The 19,865-nt window shown below is 43.3% G+C and overlaps 1 protein-coding gene across 10 annotated transcripts in view; it reads right to left on the reverse strand.

The window, feature by feature from the left end:
- TIAM1 (T cell lymphoma invasion and metastasis 1) overlaps nt 1–19,865 on the reverse strand; it is a 357,042-nt gene that overhangs the window by 215,397 nt on the left and 121,780 nt on the right. For all 10 annotated transcript variants that reach the window (XM_029603612.1, XM_029603607.1, XM_029603606.1 and 7 more), the window contains 3 exons: nt 15,987–16,431; nt 8,068–8,240; nt 2,623–2,847 (listed from right to left, as the gene is read on the reverse strand). In XM_029603612.1, coding sequence (XP_029459472.1) covers nt 2,623–2,847; nt 8,068–8,240; nt 15,987–16,431 — 843 coding nt within the window. The remainder of the gene's footprint in view (nt 1–2,622; nt 2,848–8,067; nt 8,241–15,986; nt 16,432–19,865) is intronic.

The raw sequence follows: 19,865 nt of genomic DNA on the forward strand, positions 1-19,865 counted from the left end.
AAAATGTAAAGGTCCTACAGTAAAGGTTTTTTCCCTTACTTTTTTGTCAAGAGGAGCAAAGGAGGCCTTATCCGCTATTCCATTATGTACTGTCTTGTACATATAAATTCATTTGCGAAGCAATGTATTACAAAGCATCGCAGGGCCAAGCGGCTCGCACGGTTCTTGGGAAATTACTATCCTGAAGGAGCCCAGCAGCATTGCCACGGCTAGGCCGAGTAAACCATGGCAGATGCTGCTGTCCTGGCTCATCAGACTTAGCTTCCTACCAGTTTTCTGTTAAGGTTTAATAATATTAAGGCCTATGTGGAACATGGTTAGCAAGAAGCAGTCCGGGCTCTCTCTTATTTATCCAGATTCAGCCGAGACTAAGATTGGTTTTAAAATGATGGAAGGCATAGCTGAGCAGTATCAGTTCATGAGTAGCACAGATTCCAACTGGAATAAAATGTAAGTGGAGTTCAGGGCCATCTTGGTGGCTCAGTGTCGATGCCATTCAGATAATGTGGTGTCTATTCCCGGGTCAAGACTCCTGTTCCCCAAGGTTTGCTGGTGATGCTCTGGAGGCAGCACTTACTGTCCCCTGTGGAGGGAAGGGAGTCGTAAGTCATTGCAAAAATGTGACACCCGATGACTGGAATTAGCAGAGCTCCCTGAAGGCAACAACCAGGCTAAGTTTGGAGGGGGGATTATAAGTTGCCCCAATTTCGACTGAGCTGGAAGACCAAAGGGGCAGGAGGAAACTGCCAGGCTGAAAAAAAAATGGTATTCCCTGAGGGGTCAGTACTTAGAATATTGCAAGGTAATATTTTATCATCCACAGGGCGACACAATGGAAGGAGCGGCAAAACTCAACCTCATCCTGTCAGCCCCCCACCCCGTCAATGCCTTGTCTGATTCACACCAGACACAGGAACTAACAGCAGCAGAATCTCACGGCAAGCAGGGACAGTGCTGTGGGCTCCCCCATACCTCCGCTCCGCTCCTGGTCCAGATTTCTGTTTTCTCCACCTTTTCTCGATTCTATGTTTATTCCTCTCCACTGTCACTCTGGGCCCTCATACCCCCACCTCTCCAGGTGCTAATCTTCCCTGATGTGGGAGACCCTCTTCTGCCAATCTAAGTGTCTTCTACACAATCACCTGTTGCAGCTGTTATTCCTCTGGCCTCCTCTACTCTGCCCTTAAGGATGGCAAACAAAAAACAAAAACCAAGAACAAAAAACCTCTCACCAGCCTTGCAGCTGCAGCCAAAGACAGTTTTGTTTTTCTTAGAAAAGAGACAATTGAGGGAGGATTTAATTATACTGAACAACTATATTATTGATCCCTACAGAGATCTTACTGGCAACCTTTTTATTTTTTTACACTCCCAGGGTATCAAGCAAAGACACATCCTCTAAGGATAACAGAAAATAGTTTTCGCCCACTTCAGATGAAGGGATTCCTTATTCCTAAACCAAGAATTAAACCAATGTTTAGGGAAGATATCTGATTGGAGGCACGTTAATATATCAAAACCGAACCCTCCCCCTCCCCAAGACTGAAGTCTTAAGGATGAGAAGATCATCTCCCAATGAACTCTACCCTCCACACTTTAGACTCGGCACTATTTATTATTCCTGAAGTCTAAAGTATGCATTTTGAGCTCATGAATCTCAACCATATCTTGTATATTTCAGTTGCCCAACTGCATGTAGTGTAGCAATTCCAGTCTGGCAGCTCTGGTGCTGCCTTGGAGGAGGAAGGTCTCATGATCGTAGAGCATCAACCTGGTGCAGCAGGAAAAGATTTGTAGCAAGGACCTGCTTTCCAGGTGATGCATTGTCTTCTCGCACCGAGGATGTGTCTCCCAGGGCTACTGCCCAGGAGGGAAGGGTTAGGTTGGCCATCATAGTAGGTGATTCGATTATTAGGAATGTAGACAGCCAGGTGGCTGGTGGGCGTGAGGATCATAATATTGCAATTTTTGATTAGAAGAGAGATCAATTGGAATATATATTTTTAAACACAGTTTGTGATTTTGATACAGCTTAAATATTGCTAGATAGAATTTAAGAAAAGGTCAATGTTTACAGTTTAATTTGTCATATTGTATGATTTAGTAGGGGTTATGAATGGAGTTTCACATGGGGGTGAATGATTGGTTTTTCTACAATGATGTAAAGGTTTTAGGTACATAATTAATGTTTTTGGATTATAAAGTAATTGATGTATGTAATGCATTTTGAATAATTGCATGTTATTGTGTAACAATTATTGTAAACATTTTGTGTAATAAATAATTTTTTTGATAAAAATGTCTGTTTAATACAATTTTAAAATTATTTGTAATATAGAAAGTGCTTGTATCCCACTCTCATTAGAGTGTTTTTTTGTTATATATATATCCACACACACACTGCTCAGAAGTATTCATCAAAATCAAAATACTTTCATGCACGTTAAGTGCTAAAACATTTCACAGCAAATTATTTCCAAGAAACCTCTGATTTCCATCAGACGTGTGTGGATGTTCCATTCAATTTACCTTCCGGAAAGACTGGAAAGTAATACAGAAGCAGCAGTCTCTGATTTGGGGGATTATGCGATTTTCTTTTCATATAGCACAGAGAGTTATTACCTGCTCCAGAATGGTCTTCTTTTTCTTTGAATCAGTTACTGCCGAAAGCTGCATTTCACCCATTTTTTTCATTTTCTCATCCATGTCAATCTTTTGTTCTACTTTCTTGATCTCCGATTTCAGCACTTTGATGGTGTCCTCATTGTGATGCTGCCTGGCCACTGCACTGGCACAGGCCGAATGGATTGCAGTCACCCAGTTCTCGAGCTCCGTTTGGCTAAAGGTCTGAAAGTACAGCAGGGGGTGGAAAAGCAGTGAGTATTTTCATAATCCCAGATAAAAAAAAAACAAACAATAAAATTTAAAAATCCTACTGAAACCTAGAATGCGAGTCTGTTCACCCTGATCAAATTATTTTTTCACTAGTATCTGCATTACAGGCAAAAAAAACTAAAAGCTTGAAAATCACTAGTCCAAATAATATTAACTGCTGTCATAAGTTCTTCCACCGAGCTTTAATCACTTTATATACTACTATAAAAAAAAAATAAAAAAAAAAAAGCTCTTTTGTCAACATCCATTTAATTCCAACTGGGCTGTAGTTTAGCATGGAAGAGGAGAAACATTAGGCAATGCAGGGAGCTGGGAGAAGAGGGAAAGGTTGAAAGATTATGGTATAGGGAGCTCTACTAAATAGCATTTTTATGCAGCACATCTAAAGTTCCAAAAAGTACTGCCATTATATCCTTCCTTCCACCACCAGCCTCCTACTGGATTTAAATGTCCTCGAGTCCACAGACCAGTGCTGTGCTGTAGATTTCAACTTATTCCCAGGGCTAAAAAACTTTGAACTCTTTTTTTTAATTTTTTTAGCCCCTCTGTTCTGATTTTTCCATGCAGCCTGGGCTGTCTGATGCTGATCGCCCGACTGCCGCTGCAGGTTTCCAGTAGCTAGGAAGCAGGGCTCCTTGCTGTGCTTTGCATCTGGCTGTCATGGCATGCTCTCTCTCTGTTCTGAAGCTCTGCTCTGTGCTTTCTGAGTTTACCGCAATTTTTCAAGGCTCAATAAAATTGTAAAAATTAAATACTTCTGAAGGTGATACCCTCAATGACGGTGTTTAGGGAAGGTATTTCTGTAACATCGCAGGTATCTAATGCACACTTACACGCTTAAGTTATAACAGTTTTCACAAGCGAACTGGTGCGCATTAACTTTGCTTTGAAAATTATCCTTAAAGTACGCATACAAACCCACACCTGCTCTCTGCAACGCGATACTTGAGCATGTTTCTTTACACAAGTACTTTTTACAATCCAAAGTGTGCACATAAATCCAAACTGCCCCTGCTAGGCCTCTTTTTTCACTTTTGTGGTACTATGATATTTGCATATGATAAGAACATAAGAAGATGCCATACTGGGTCAGACCAAGGGTCCATCAAGCCCAGCATCCTGTTTCCAACAGTGGCCAAACCAGGCCACAAGAACCTGGCAAGAACCCAAAAACTAAGTCTTTTCCATGTTACTGTTGCTAGTAATAGCAGTGGCTATTTTCTAAGTCAACTTAATAGCAGGTAATGGACTTCTCCTCCAAGAACTTATCCAATCCTTTTTTAAACACAGCTATACTAACTGCACTAACCACATCCTCTGGCAACAAATTCCAGAGTTTAATTGTGCGTTGAGTAAAAAAGAACTTTCTCCAATTAGTTTTAAATGTGCCACATGCTAACTTCATGGAGTTCCCCCTAGTCCTTCTATTATCCAAAAGAGTAAATAACCGATTCACATCTACCCGTTCTAGACCTCTCGTGATTTTAAACACCTCTATCATTACAGCAACCCCTTCCCTTTGACTGGCTAAAGTGATATCAGGATACTGCCCTTGGGTTTAGAGAGGTTTTGACCCACACAGTATCACAACAGAAAAAGTTGAACGAAGACCACCACCCCCCATCATGTTACAGCCTCTCCACCTAACTGAAGGTAACCAAAATATACTTTTGCAACAACTTTTTGTCCCTCAGTGAAAGGATTTTCTTTATGATCCCAAAAATTGCACCTCTGTCTGGATCAGCACTAAAGTCTCACTACAGCAAGCTCTTTAGCCTCCCATTAAACCTAATGAGGTCAATATTCAAAGTACATTTAGCGCTATTTAGCCGGATCAGTTTAACTTATCTGGCTAAGTAGCTGCCGCTGAATATAGACCTACGTTCAGCAGCCACCACTCAGCTGCATAAGTCACTTATACGACTAAAGAGTTAGCTGCATTAGAGGGCGGATCAGGGCAGAATTATTTAGCTGCATAACTTATGCGACTAAGCAGTGATATTCGGTCTTAGCTGCATTAGTTAACTGGCTAAGTTAGACCTGCCATTCAGCAGGTCTAACTTAGATATGCCGCTGAATATATCCAGCATTGAATATTGACCTCAATCAAGGTTTACATCTCCTATAAGTACTTAAAGCTAACAAAAAGATTAATATTGAATGTTTTACATGCAAAAAAAAAAAAAATATCTTACTCAGTCTACTACTCAGATTGTTATCTGTTTCCTGTTACTTCCTTTCATTGGTGGCAAAATTTCCTGCTTGTAAGGACAAACGCAGAGAGGGGCTAGAAATTTATATTGTATTGTGGTGCTAGAAGATATAGCCAGAAGTGGAATCTACTGCTCCAACAAAGGAATCCATGCAAAAGACATTTTTATGACTATTAGGTAGGAGGCAGCTGTGTTTTCACACACGTTTCAGTACAACCAAGTGCTTCCTGTAACTACTGCAGTACCTCAAAGCAACAGGTTAAAAGAAAGATGCACTTAAAAGCATTACAATACACCTGAAAGAAAATACCGCTCTCCCTCACTCCCGGGGGTCATAAGAAAAGGGGGTGGTGGCGAGGAAGGGTTTGCTTTGTTTACAGCAGGAGCTTCATCAAGGACAGGTGACATCTCCAGGTTAAGCCTTTCAGCTCAGTTGAAACCAGGGATGGCCAAGTCTGGTCCTTAAGAGACTCCAAAACAGGTCAGGATTTCAGGATGTTCACAATGAATATGCATGGCCTATATCTGCATGGCACTGCCTCCACCGCATGCAAATATATTTCAATGATGATCATTGTGGATATCCTGAAAGACTAGCATTTTAGACCAGAGTTAGCCAGTCCCAGTCTAAACTCTTTGAGGCTCAGTGGTATCCCTGTAAACAGTGAATTCAGCTACTATTGAGAAAAGCTAATAAGCATTATTGAGGTATCAAGGAACATGAGGCAAAAAAATCCAGATACCTCATAGCAAAACTATTCTATACTATTTTTGAAAAGTCTTTTTTCCTTTAAACATATCAAACATCTACAAAAGGGACATGCATCCAGGAGCCAAGAACATTTCTGTAAGCCAGGGGTGGCAAACTCTGGTCCTCAAGGGCCACAAACAGGCCAGGTTTTCAGGATAACACCACAATGAATATGCATGGGATAGGTTTGCATACTTTGGAGGCAGAGCATGCAAATCTTTCTCATGCATATTCATTGTGGTTGTCCTGAAAACCTGGCCTGTTTGTGGCCCTCGAGGACCGGAGTTTGCCACCCCTGCTGTAAGCAATGGAATTATTCTTCTTAAGTTTGATTTTGGTGTGACAAAGGAAGGGAACTTGCACAGAGCAGTTTTGGTCATAAAGCCTACGAAGAACAAATGTTTACTTCATATAGATTCACACCCCACAAAAACAAAGGGCTAGCACCTAATATTTATTTTTTTTAAATATGCATAGAAGAATAAGCACTCTGCATCAATCATGAAAAGAAAACCGCTTTCTAAGCCAGAAAACTAAATGCTGGAGCCAGAGAATTACATGTTAACACAGTAGAACAATTCAATCAATCAATCCAATTTGCCCAGTGGTATCACTCTGCAAGGATACACCCCAGCTGCCAGCCATAGAAGCCTGAATGCTTGTGGGATATCGCTCCTTACCCAAGCAAATTTTTTGTTTTCTTCCTCACTGGTTTCTCCACCATCCTAGATAAATGAACATCAAGATCCCACATTCAATCCAAAATCCAGCCCTCCCCACCTCCAAGGATTCTATCAATCCAAAACAGCCACCAAAACCTATAAGACTGTTGTATAAACACCCAGCCTCTTAGGTTCCTGTGGTCTTGCAATCTGCTAACATCAAACCGGTTAGTTTGAGGGGGTTTTTGCCGTTGGTATCAATCTAGCTTCTCCAAGGCCTGCAGCATTTTATGTCATGCTTCTATTATCTACTCTGTTTTGTCCTTATCACCTCACCACCTGCCTCTGCCCCAGGAGTGAAAGGTGGGTGACTTACAGTACTGCAACCTAACAGCAATTGTTCTTACCACAATTATAAAACATGACATCAAACGAGGACCATTAGAGTCCATGCAATCCAGTTCCCCTTGCTCCTAAAGCCTACAGAGGTTCCCTGCTTGTCCCCCCAACCAAATCTACACACCATCTAGCATTCAGAGATCGGGCCTTTTCTACAGCAGGACCTTCTCTTTGGAATACCTTACCCCCTGATCTCAGACAGGAACCATGTCTATTAACATTCAGAAAAAGGCTTAAAACTTGGTTATTCAAACAAGCCTTTCCCGATTCTAACTGATTCACCACAACAACTATTAAGAGACCTTTTAGCACAATGTAAATAATTACTACTGTAAAGTTACTCTTACTCTTGTCTCCTTCCTCCCCCAGTACAATATTATTGTAACTTTTGGCTCATCTCCACTTGTTAAATGTTCAAGGTTATTGCACCCCCGTTACATGTAAACTGGCATGATATGATTTTATCATGAATGCCGGTATAGAAAAAGCTCCAAATAAATAAATAAATAAAGGCCACAGACCCCAGCCAATCCCTGGCATCCCTTTCACTATCTCAACTCTGAGGATCCTCTGTGCTTGTCCTATACCATGTTTTTAACTTCAACACCTCCATTGGGAGCCCATTCCATACATTACAGCAATGAATGTTTAAGAATGGGCTGAAAAATATGAAAATTATTCCTTACCTGCTAATTTTTGTTCCTGTAGTACCATGGATCATTCCATCTGACTCCATCTGCTGGACGGGGGACATAACCCACCATCTGGAATGATCCTGGTACGTACAGGGAACATAAGCTGTGAACAGACTTTAAAAGTCACCCATCACATGAGTTACTTACTAGTGGGTAGAGTTTACCACATAGCAAATCAGAGATTGAATTATTAAGTTCCCAGAAAATCATGGCGGGGGGGGGGGGGGGGGGGGGGGGGATGACAAAGTTCCTCACATGATTAGGGACACTGGTGTATTTTCATCATTCCGAGATATTAATAACCCAATCTCTGACCATGATCCGGTAAACACCACCTACTAGTAAGTAGCTACTTGCAGTTTCTGATAATGAGCTCAAGGGTAATCTTTAGCCCATCTCTATTTAAAAAAAACAAACCCAGCAGCTTCATACAAGCAGAAAGCGGAACAAACCTGAAATAGGAATGCATCGCCAAGTGAATTACTAAGGCAGAAAACAAAGTCTTTCTTGGGGTGCTCAGGCACAGCTTGCACTATGCTGTTCTCCACCCAGACGGCATGCTTCGGAATACTGCTGTTGTCAATCCCAGATCTGCCATCGCTCTCGTAAAAGAATAACGTGCATCCTGGCAAAGCAAAGCAGAGCATTAGCTAGCAAGGGAATCCATCTGCAGTTTATTACTTCCTTGTCAAGACTGGCTGTTGATGCAGGCAACATGGATGTTTGTTTATGTTTTTTTGTCTTTGATATTGAATTTGTGATTTCATTATGTATGCGATTCTGTCCTGAACTTTGGAGGGTGTGGGAAATAAAATACTTTAGAATAAATTAAATAAATAAATATTAGTGGTAAAAGCAAGTTTGCTTACCGTAAATGGTGTTTTCCATAGAGAGCAGGATGAATTAGCCAGGATCTTGGTGACGCTCCTTGATGGCACTGAATTGGAGCTCTACTGAGCAGGTGCAGGATTTTCCGCACAACCGTTGCCTCTAAGATCCCTCAGTCTGTATGTAGCCATAGGAAGGAATCCCGTCTGATCTCCAGGGAGGTGGACAGGTAGCTCATGGCTAGTTCATCCTGCTATCTAAGGAAAACAACGTTTCCAGTACGCGAACTTGCTTTTTCCGTTGATAAGCAGGCTGAATTAACCATGATCTTGGGGAGTCCCCAGCTAAGGGTTATGAAGCCAAATGATACTTTTTTTTTTGCAACCCTAATCCTACAGTAGAGATCAGACTAGAATTGAAGGAGTTGCGACAACACTGCTCTTTCCACAGTGCTATCCACCTCTGCTTGTTTATCCAGGCAATAGTGGATGGAGAAAGTATGTAGTGAAGACCATGTCACCGCCCTGCAAATGTCCTCGATGGGGATGTTGTGTAGATTAGCCACCGACATCACTGTGGCTAGAATCTGGTGGGCATGAACCGAGCCACTGAGTGGGAGGTATACCGCATCATAACAGTGGTGAATGCAGCCCAGCAATTTGCCATTGTTCTTTTTGCCCCAGCAACTCCCATGTGAAGATTTGCAGAAAATCTCCATTTTCTGCTTGTAGTAAGCCAGTGCCCATTTGCAGTCTGGTGTATGGAAGTCCTTTTCCCTCTGATGAGCATATGGGTGAGGGAAGAAGGTAGGCAATATAATGTTTTGATTAATATGGAACAATGATAACATTTTTATAGAAATATAAGGTTAGTTGGCAGCACCACTTTGGCACAATGGAAGAGAAGGTAAGGCGTGTCGTGAACAGGGCCTGAAGTTCGCTAATGTGGCATGCTGATGTGATAGCCACAAGGAACAAGACCTTCTACGTCAGATTTTTTAGTGGCACCAGTTCCAAAGGTTTAAATGGGGACCACATGAGCTGCTGAAGAACAACATTAAGGTCCCATGGGGAAGTAGGGCACCTTATAAGAGGGTGAATGTGAAGCAACCCCTTCATGAAGCAAAAGACCAACAGATGTATAGTGATGGACCCATCATTGATTTGCTCGTGGTAAGCTGCTAAGATGCATCCGCACAGAAGAGGTGGCTAAGCCCACAAAGGAAAGATGATGGAGGTAGCTCGGTAGGGTTGTGACCTCACAAGAAAAAGGATCATGGGGACTGGAGGAGAGAGAGAGAGAGGTGAGAGGAGACTCCGAGCCCACCCAGGAGCATGATTTTGATCTGCTCCAACCGCGGACAGCAAGTGCCCTGATGTCATCACCCTGGGACATCAGAGGGGCCTCTTAAACGGCCCTGCTGGAGTGCACGGCTTTGTCTAATTTTGACCAACTTGAACTTCTGACTGTTCCTGCTAATTATCTCGAAGCTTCCTCCAAGTAAGTCTTTCTCTCTCCCTTTATTATTTCCACTGGGCATTAACTCGCTGAAGCGCATGGGGAAGAAGAGGAAAGGGACTGTCTATGTTTTCCCTTCCAAATTCACAGTTCCTCTCTCTTCAGTGACCCAGCCTACTATTGAGGGGGGTCTTGCACCGTCAGGGATGCCTTAGTCTGGCATGGGGGCTATTGCACCCTCTATTTTGGGGAATTCCACCTCCCTTAGCCCTAACTCTCACTTGCCACCTAAATTGGATTCTGCGCTTTTAGCAGGCTCACAGGAGAACCACCTACAGCCTAATAGTGCTTTACAGGTTTCTCCTGTGGTGGGGGGAACCTACTATATTGAACTCTCAGGTAATGATAGGAACTACAAGAGGGAGCATATCAAGGGGCTCCCCGATGTCGAGGGCTCTGATGCAGGAATGGAAGGAGCAGACTTTGAAGAACCGAAAAGTTTCTCCATCTTATCAAGACGTGCCCGACAGCCTTTGGGGGTCATCTGATCACACAGACGATACCCACAGATGTCATGCGAGGCCCCCAGGCAGAGGATGCAAACCTCATGTAGATCCGTGATGGTCTGCAAGCACTGGGGGCACCGACGAAAACTGCACACCATAAGAATACCCGATGTGTGGTCGATAACCAGCAGTCACCGTGAGGCGAGGAATCAGGAATCAACCGCAGAAGAGAAAAAAAGGCAGTAAATAACCTACCATGCCGAGAGGAGGACCGCAAAGGAGGACCAGTCGAGGAAGACGGGTAAAGTCCCAATGCCGTCGAGAAAATAAGAAAGGAAAGGAGCTCCATGAACCCCGAAGCAACTGCACCATAGAAAAGAAGAGACTAAAGGGGGACCTCGTGTGGATGCGTGGATAGTGGCATGCTGGGCATGCTCAGTGTGCTGGTCAAAGCTTCTAGAAACTTTGACAAAAGTTTTCCATGCCGGGCTCCATTGGATGAGGTCATCCACATGTGAGGACTACCATCCTTCTTGCCCTAGGAGAACATTATGTCCCTCTAGCAAATGGATAAAGGCCCGCAGAATGTTCTTTATAGCACACAACTCCAGTAGATTGATGTGGAGCAATCTTTCTGCAAGTGTCCAGGTCTCCTGCATTTTCACAGAGAGCACATGCATTCCCCATCCAACACTGGAAGCATCCAAGATGAGTATAATGCGATACGGACAGGAGCCAGTGGAGTGCCTTCCCTGATGGGCCTCGAGTGGAGCTACCATGCCAGGTCTTCCTTCATTTCTGGCGTGAGAACTGGGTGTGTAAGCATTGCTGTCACTGATCCCATTGTACCCTGACACCAAATTGCAGGCATCACGTGCAGATGCATGAACAGTACCACATATATCTCAGTCGTCATGTGTCCCACGCAACAAGCAATTGGCGAGCTGTCACAATTTGCTGATGGAGGAGTCGGTTCACATGGTAGTGCAGACTTTCAAGCCTTTCCTTTGGCAAGCTTGCTCTGGCAGTTAGGATGTCCAGATGTGCCCCTATGAACTGTAGAGACTGAGTGGGAGTCAGGTATGACTTTTCAAAATTAAGATTCCAAGATTCTGAAGAAGCTCAATAGTGTTCAGTAGCGATTTTGGGCTTCCTCTCTGGTAGGAGCAGATATTAGCCAATAGTCCAGGTAAGGAAAACCTGGATTCTTTGTCGGCGAAGTTGTGCCACTGCCACCACTAGACACTTAGCGAAGCGAAGACGCATGGTGCAGCAGAAAGGCTGAAGGGAAGCATCCTGTATTGGTAGTGCGTTCTATTCACCTGGAATTGGAGGTAATTCCAATAGGATGTATGAATGAGAATCTGCACATATGCATCCTGGACATCCAGGGAGCACAGCCAGTCTCCCTTCTGAATGAATGGCAAAATAGTGTCCAAGGAGTTCCTTCTGAATTTCTTTCATTGCAGAAATGTATTCAAGATTACAAAGGTCCAGGATCAGGTGGATACCCCGCCAATTTTTAAGGAATGAGAAAATATCAGAGTAAAACACTGGGTTGACTGATCTGGAAGGACTCGTTCTATCGCCCAGTGCTCCAAGAGCTTCTGGACCTCCATCTGCAGCAACTGGTCTGTATGACTGGTCAACATGAATATCAGAGGGGGAAGTTGTGAGAAATTCAGATGATATCCCTACTGCACAATAAAGAGAAAACACTGATCTGTTATTATATGCCAAGCTGTCAAATAATGTGCTATTTTGCTGCCCACTGGACTGAGATTCCTCAGTATCGGCTTCACTAAAAACGGAGTGGGTTTTGCCTGTGACTGCAGAGGCATCTTCTGCATCCGACACTCACATGGTTGTCCTCTGCTTGGAAGCTGAGGGTGGCAAGCGATATTGCTGGAATGGTTGTTATGGCCTTCGAGACTAATAAGCTCACTTAAAGTTGTAGTAGGGGCAACACGGAGTGCCAGCATGTTCCGAGGAAAGGGATTGAATTGTTACATGTTCTTTTAGTTGAGATACGGTCTCCCTAAGCTTTTCCTCGATTAGGTTATCCCACGTGCACGGGAGATCTGCCAACTTCTCGTGCACATAGTCGTGGATGGATCTCGCTCGCAGCCATTCATTCACTGTCGGCTCGTAATAGTTGTCGTACCTCTTTCTCCAGGTCCAGAAGAGGCAATGGAGTGATCGGCACTCCTGAATAGTCTCTGATGTATGGCTTAAGGGCCCATATACAGTTTTGAACATACTGAACCATGTAGAATTCGTGATATATTATGTGGGCCCCCAAACAGAGCCCCAAAAGACCTTCTTTCCAAAGGTATCCAAGAGATGGTGATCTTTTCCAGGTGGCACGTTCGAATGCAGCCTCATCTTTTTGGCTTTCTTGAGTTTAGATTCCACCACAGACTGATGTAGGAGCTGTTCCACCCCATGGCCCCTGTAACTTCTGCACCCAAAATTTCAGGTCCAGCTTTCTCGTCGTTGGCACAAATGAGATGGGAGTTTCCCACATTCTCTTTTGGATGTAATCCAGTAGTGTGTGTGTGTGTGTGGGTAGGGCCACCAGTTCAGTTCTCAAATGGAGAGGTATGAGCTGATGGAACTGGAAATGGATCCGAAAAGATCCCCTTAGAACTACTTGGGGACTCCCCCGGGGAGTGGCCTCCCAAAAATGCCGGTAAAGGAGAGCGGGATTGTGAGGAGGCCAGCAAAGTTGGAGGAGATGTCGTCAGATAGATCGGGTTGGGTCTTCCCAGAGATGAATATGCGCCATCCTACGAGTCCCCTTGAGGTGAGAGGGAAGGAGCCCCTGGCATGATCAGTTGGGTTAGCAGAAGAGGATACGTAGTCGGCAGAGGCAGTGCCAGCAAGGGTGGCATAAAAGCTGCAAAGGACTTAACCAGATCTATCAGCTGTTCCATGGATGATTGGATTCTCCTTGTCAGTGAAGGGAGCTCTATGTCCTCCTCTGGGATAAGACTGAGTTCATTCAGTCATGTGTGCTACATTGATGAAGTCAGAAGAAACTGAAGACCTGGCTCTTTACCGAAGCCTTCACTTAAACTGCCATGCTACCAATAAAGCACCACACTACCCATACCGCACCTTCATATGAATATTCTTATTTGCATAACACGCCATATTCTAGGTATACCCTATGCATTATGGTTCACCATTTCAAATTTTTTAACGTTTTAATTCGTATTACCCTATGTGTTATGTATTCCTTATTTATTAATGTACACTGTTGACTGTTAATTGTTCTATGTACACCATACATATGGTAATTCTAATGCTGGTTATCTGTAAACCGAAGCGATATGTTCTAGTACATGATCTTCGGTATATAAAAGTCCTTAAATAAACAAACAAACAAACAATAGAGCAGAGAGGCTGCGGTCCCTTCAGATATCAAGTGACCAATCGGCAAGGTATCGATAAATGGCAGATAGTGAAACATCTGCTCCAGAGGGGGTATATGCATCTATACAGTACTGGTAGCCCCACCGCTGAGATGTCCGAGTCAGGCCTCGAGTACTCTGTTCTCCTGCATCGGGGACTGCCTCGACGCAGGAGTCATTCACTGGGATGTCTTAGGCCTCAATGAATACTTTAAGGAAGATGGTGAAATTGCACGACTCCACTGTGCTCCAGAAGAATGTCTCAATGCACCAGAAGGAAATCTGGAGTAACACTCTGATACTTCCAGGCGAAGAAGGCCTTAAGAGTTTTATGGCTTTGGGGCTTATGGTCAGCCAGTTTTGGAACATGCTTCATCGGAGCAGAGGCGCCTGATGCTGTAGACTGAGCGCTTCGTAGGAGTCGACACCTGAATTGTTGGCGCAGGATGCATCGGTCATGGCTTCTTCACTGCCACAGACATATGAGTCGACGCACCGTGATCCTTTGGTTCACTGTGTGTCAGCAGCACAGACCCTGACGCGGTCTGCTTTGAAACCTACGCCTCATGCATCGAATGACACATCAACTGCGACTTTGGCCTTTTTGGACTCTTCTCGCTCTGAACTTTCGACTCACCGCATGACTGGGTAGAGGAGGCTATACTAGCTTCACTGCCTGGAGCTGGGGAGTAAAATTTGCTGTGTCCTCATGCTCTATGGATCTCCTCAATCTTTTCTTCCCTTTTCCTTTGGGCCCAGGGAGACATTTTGCCGCAGGTGGCACAGCCGGACTGGTCATGGTCGGGTCCCAAACACCAATAGCATCGGTCATGAGTGTCCATCACCAACATCAGGTGCCCACAAGGATAGGCTTTAAAGCCGCTTACTGCCTTTTTTTTACTCCATTTTTCAATTTTCTCCATTGCTCCCTTTTTTTTTTTTTGGAAAACATAAATTGAGAGAGCACTGAAGAGTGCTGTTGGGAGGCTGCCCAAGCAGTGAAGAAAGGTAAAAAAATGAAGTAGTACAGAAAAATATTGAAGGGAATTAGAGAGTCCATCCATGCGCCAGCATGGACTAAAAGACTGAGGGATCTCAGAGGTAACGGCTGTGCGGAAAATCCTGCAAAAGCTCTATAAGCCAGGAGAGAGAGGTTCAGTTCGGTGCCACTAAGGGGCATCACCAAGATCATGGCTAATTCATCTTGCTTATGAATGGAAACATTTCTTTAACTCCCCATGCCTTCTCTATATACCAGCATCTTCACACCTTTTCAAACTGATGCTTAATTTAAAAAGAGAAATCAAGGGATATGTTGATTATAAATGATGAACAAATCCAACCATGCTGGATCACATCCAGAATCCTCCATATATCTGTTCTTTGTCTGGCCAAACTTTGGTCATTTCTGTGCATCTTTTATGGTCTGGAATAATCCAACATCTCCTAATCCTGCCCGCTGTACTGACGCAATCTAATATCATCAAAACTTTATTTTCATGTTAGGAGGATCCGGTATCACTCCTTTGTCCAGGCTGGAATGACCCATAATTATTTATAAACCTGCTTTTGAAGCTCAGACATTTTAAAAATTAATCCTAGCTCAGCTCTCCATGCTACGAGAGCCTATCATTTCTACATGAGCTTTCCATGCAGAGACAATACAGCATCCATTTCTATTTCTGCTCATCGGGCTTGATGAAATCTTCATGGCACAGTCTAATATAATCTAAACCAGATATCTAGGTAGGGAATAATCTTGCATTGTTATTAAACCTGCTTTCAAAATTTAACAACCTAATATCATAGAAATCTATGCCCTATACTGAGTTGATCCAACATCATGTTAAACATTAATCACGAGTAAACTCATAAAGTGGAAATGCTACCTATTTTTCATGCTTTTCAGGAAAACTTCAGAGTCAGATTTTTAAAAATTAAGTTAGCAAATTCAAAGTTCATTTGAGAATGCAAAGAACTCCCCAAAACTCATTATTTCTCCATGCACATGCAAACTTCAACCAAGCTGCATGAGAAACTTTAAAAAAAAAAAAATAGACTATGGTATTTATACATGGATAAATCATACGTTTTGTGCTTACTTTAAATTACCCACAAGGGATAATCAACATTTTAGGAAAGAAATCATACAGATGTACTTACCTTTTAAGGAAACCCAGTACTGTTTCCATTTTCTGCGAGTTGCCGACTCTACTTTTTTATTTTTTTTGTGGACCAAAAAGTTTTTGATCGCTAGCGTGCCGGCTTTGCGTACCGTTCCTTGGGCTGCAGTGAGAAGGATGTCAGACTGACCCGGAGAACTCAATGTACCGCTGCTTTGTTCGTCGCTCAGTGTACAGTTGGCTTCTTCCAAATTCTCTCTACTGGCACTGCTCATTTCCAGCTCCCGCCTAAAGTTCTCATACACTCCCTGGTGAAGAGAATCTCCCACACTACTGCCACAGTCGCTAGTGGAAAATGTTCCTCCGATTGGAGAATAGCTGGATGCAGCATCACTGGGACATCTGGATAGAAGTTCTGCATCTGCAACAGTTCCCTCAATCCCACTGTCAGCAAATTCACTTCTCTCACCTGTGCTAACGACATCCTGATAAAGAAAAGAAGAATGCCCAGAGTCAATCCAAACCCTATCAATGTTATGCCACACAAATCTGAAGTGTGTTCCACAAGCTCTCATACTTTTAAATATCCAAGTTAGGTATTTAAAGTATCCATAAAACTTTAACGCATTCCAACACTTATAAAAACTGGCTGCAGAAAGAAATAGTAATATTTTTATATATGGACTTTCGTGTATGCCAGGACCCTCCAATTCTAACCCTTGAGGGTCAACACAGCTCTGAATTTCAGGGTAATCAAATATACTAATTAGATTTGCATTTATCTGTTCCAATAAACAGGTAATCTCACTTACTGTGAACAACTGGAAAATCAGATCCATCTGTGGCCCCCTAAGGACTGCTGCTTATGAGCCATGGAATATACAATCTAGGTTACGAAATGTAATTGTTAGGGTAGGAAGATTAAATGACGTGCATAGAGGTCACAGAGTGTGTGGTGGATAAAGGAAACAAACTGAGGTCTCCTGGTTGATCGCTTTAAGTTACAGTCTCAGCCAGATCTACTGTTCATTAAAACCTCATCAACACATATGCCTTGACCCAAATGCTGAAGGAAAAATTGTCTTTCAGTATAACCACCTCAACGTGACCTCCTTCAGCATTACTTAGATCAGCTCATGGAACCAAAGCTTGGATACAGATATTACTAATGCAAAAAACCACTATAATATCACTGCAGGAATTAGGAGCCAGGTTCTCAGAGAGGATCTTCAAATCTCTTTTAAAGAGGTTCAGCAGCCATTTGGGCAAACACATGAGAAAATCTGCAGATTTCTTCAAGTCAGCCTGAATGTAAAAGCCACATTTGCTGCAAAACCTGAAATGTATCCACAGAAATCCATAGTTCACATTTCCCTCCAGATTTGCCAAAAAAAAATCCATCCAATTTTCCCAGCAGGTCTGGGGAAGTGTATGCATTTCCCATCACACTCAGACGAGGCAGATTTTTGCCCAGTTTGACCGACTTCTCACACCCATTGCGCCCACCATATCAGCATCACATTAAGAAAAGAAAAAAAAAATCTCTCTTGCTCTCCTTTACCACAGCTTACTTTATTTATGTAAAACATTTCTAAACCACTTTTCCAGCCACATTGCTGCCCAAGGCGGTGTGTATATAAAGAGAGAGAGAGAAACTGATTTTTAAAAACAGATGCTGTTTCCAAAATCACAGCTTCCTACGGTAAGCGATAACATTGCTCATTCACAGTAACATTCTTGGAAAGGTCTGCAAGTCTTCTTTTAAATTCCTTGCAGAGTCAATGCTGACTTGTAATACTCCAAGGTCTTCTCCTGCCACAGACTGTGAAATGTAAACTTATCCCACTAGGGGGAAGGAAGGGATTCTAAATTATTATTTATAAATCGCACCTTACGTTATTTGGCCATCAGTTGAGCCTGTCCATAAGCACAGGAAAGAAAAGAATTGCAACAGTGGAATGAAAGAGAGTTTGTAAAAGCGGTTTTAAAAGTGCTCCTTTACCACAACTTACTTTTATTTATGTAAAAGATTTCTAAACCGCTTTTCCAGCCACATTGCCACCCAAGGCGGAGTACAATACTACAAAAAATATTAAAGACTATTTCTTTAAATTAATTAAAATGCCATTACAATCCAGACCAACTTAAAATTAAAACCCCAAAATACCATAACAACAAGAACTCATCGATCGTAACATTTAACCACCAGTAAGGTGGTTACAACTGTAACCAATGAATGACTATCAACATAAGTTTCTTAATCTGTTCCAAACCTGACACTGCCGCAGGTAAGAGAGCAGACATACATTATTACCTAGGAGTGGTGGCTGACAGGTACAAAAGGACTTTATCATGTAGGTCACAAACCGGCATTTGAACAACTTCACCAAGTCAATGCAATAAGACACGCATAAAAAAATGGCCATTTCTCCTGGACATCCGATGCAACATTTAAATGAGCTGCCACGTTACCAAGGACACGCTAGGGAAGAGTTGTGCGTCTCTAGCACTCAACTGCATCGGGCGTCCAGGAGACGTGGCAGTGTGCCCACAATTGCAACAGCGTACAGAAATTCACACTTCAAACCCGCCTACAGAAGATGCAGCCCTCAGTCCTCCCAGGAGCCCGCAGCTGCCACGGAGCCCAGGATGTGAATGCGGGGCGCGCGCCAATGCTCGCTCGGCAGACCTGTCACTCTGACAAGTTTTAGTTTGCGGGCGATGTTATGAAAAACGGGCTCTCTTTTCAATAGTTTCTCCTTACCATGTTTCAATGGCAGAACTATTGAACCAGGGCTGTCCAAGTCCTGCATATCCTCCTGGTATTTCTTTACGCGGTGGTTGGTTTGTATTTTTACACATTGGAAATATCTCACAGCTGGACTTCACGCCAGCTCTGGGGCTGGAGTTAAATTTGTCATGTTAACAGCCTCGTCTACATGGGCTTTACACACGATGAGCGCTATTGGCTACACAGTTGTTTGGGTGCGTGTTTTGGATGCGCTAATCCCCTTATTGAATCAGATGCTAGTTTAGAGTGTCCAAAATGTGCATCCAACCGCAAGTAAAACCGTGCGTTAGGCTGGGCACACTTTATAGCATTGGCCACTCAGAGGATTACTCAGGGTTCTGTTCTGTTTGATTTCTTGTTAGCTTTTTTTTTCCCCATCTGACAGTGCAATATCTGCCTGCTTGTGTGCACAGCTCTGGCCACCAAGAATGGTTGCTGAGCACCGTGGAAGGTCACATTGTTTTCCAGGTCAACATTTGGGTCATCCACTGCTATTATTTGTGTAGAACAGTTTCCTCAGGACAATGTTTTTGAGGGTAATTTTCAAACAGCCCGCATAGTGGTAAAGACTGCACGTACATTGCGCATGCAAACTTTACCAAGTATTTTAAAAGCAAACATACCCACTTTCACTTTGAATATACTTGGGTAACTGGCTGCACATATTCACTCACTACAGTTCTGCTTTGGAGGGCGAAACGTAGGCGTGTATACTTAAGCGCATATTTTTTTAAATCAAAGAGTATGCGCATATGCCTACTCTGCACCCTGCCACGTCTCTGCTTGGTTTGTGTAAGAGTACACATGTACGTTCACAGGCCAGGATTGGTATTTTCATTAGGTAAACTAGAGTGCCAAGCTTTTTTGGGTGGCAAATTCCCACCAGTGCAAGGCCCAGGACGGCTGGCGGAGCCTCTCTAATATAGCAACCGAAAAGGAGGAATAGGCCCAATGGCAACGCTGCTGGTACTGTCCATCCCACCAATGGCTGAAGAATCCAGGAGGCGGCCTGGAGCTGCCGCATTAGAAAGGGAGAAAGAAATAAATGCTTATAAGCGTGAAGGGCAGGGAGACAAAGAGATAGGATATTGGATGGGTGGTGGGGGTGGCAAGAGAGTGTATGTGCTG

Source organism: Rhinatrema bivittatum, chromosome 5 (assembly GCF_901001135.1).
Source record: "Rhinatrema bivittatum chromosome 5, aRhiBiv1.1, whole genome shotgun sequence".
NCBI lineage: Eukaryota > Metazoa > Chordata > Amphibia > Gymnophiona > Rhinatrematidae > Rhinatrema > Rhinatrema bivittatum.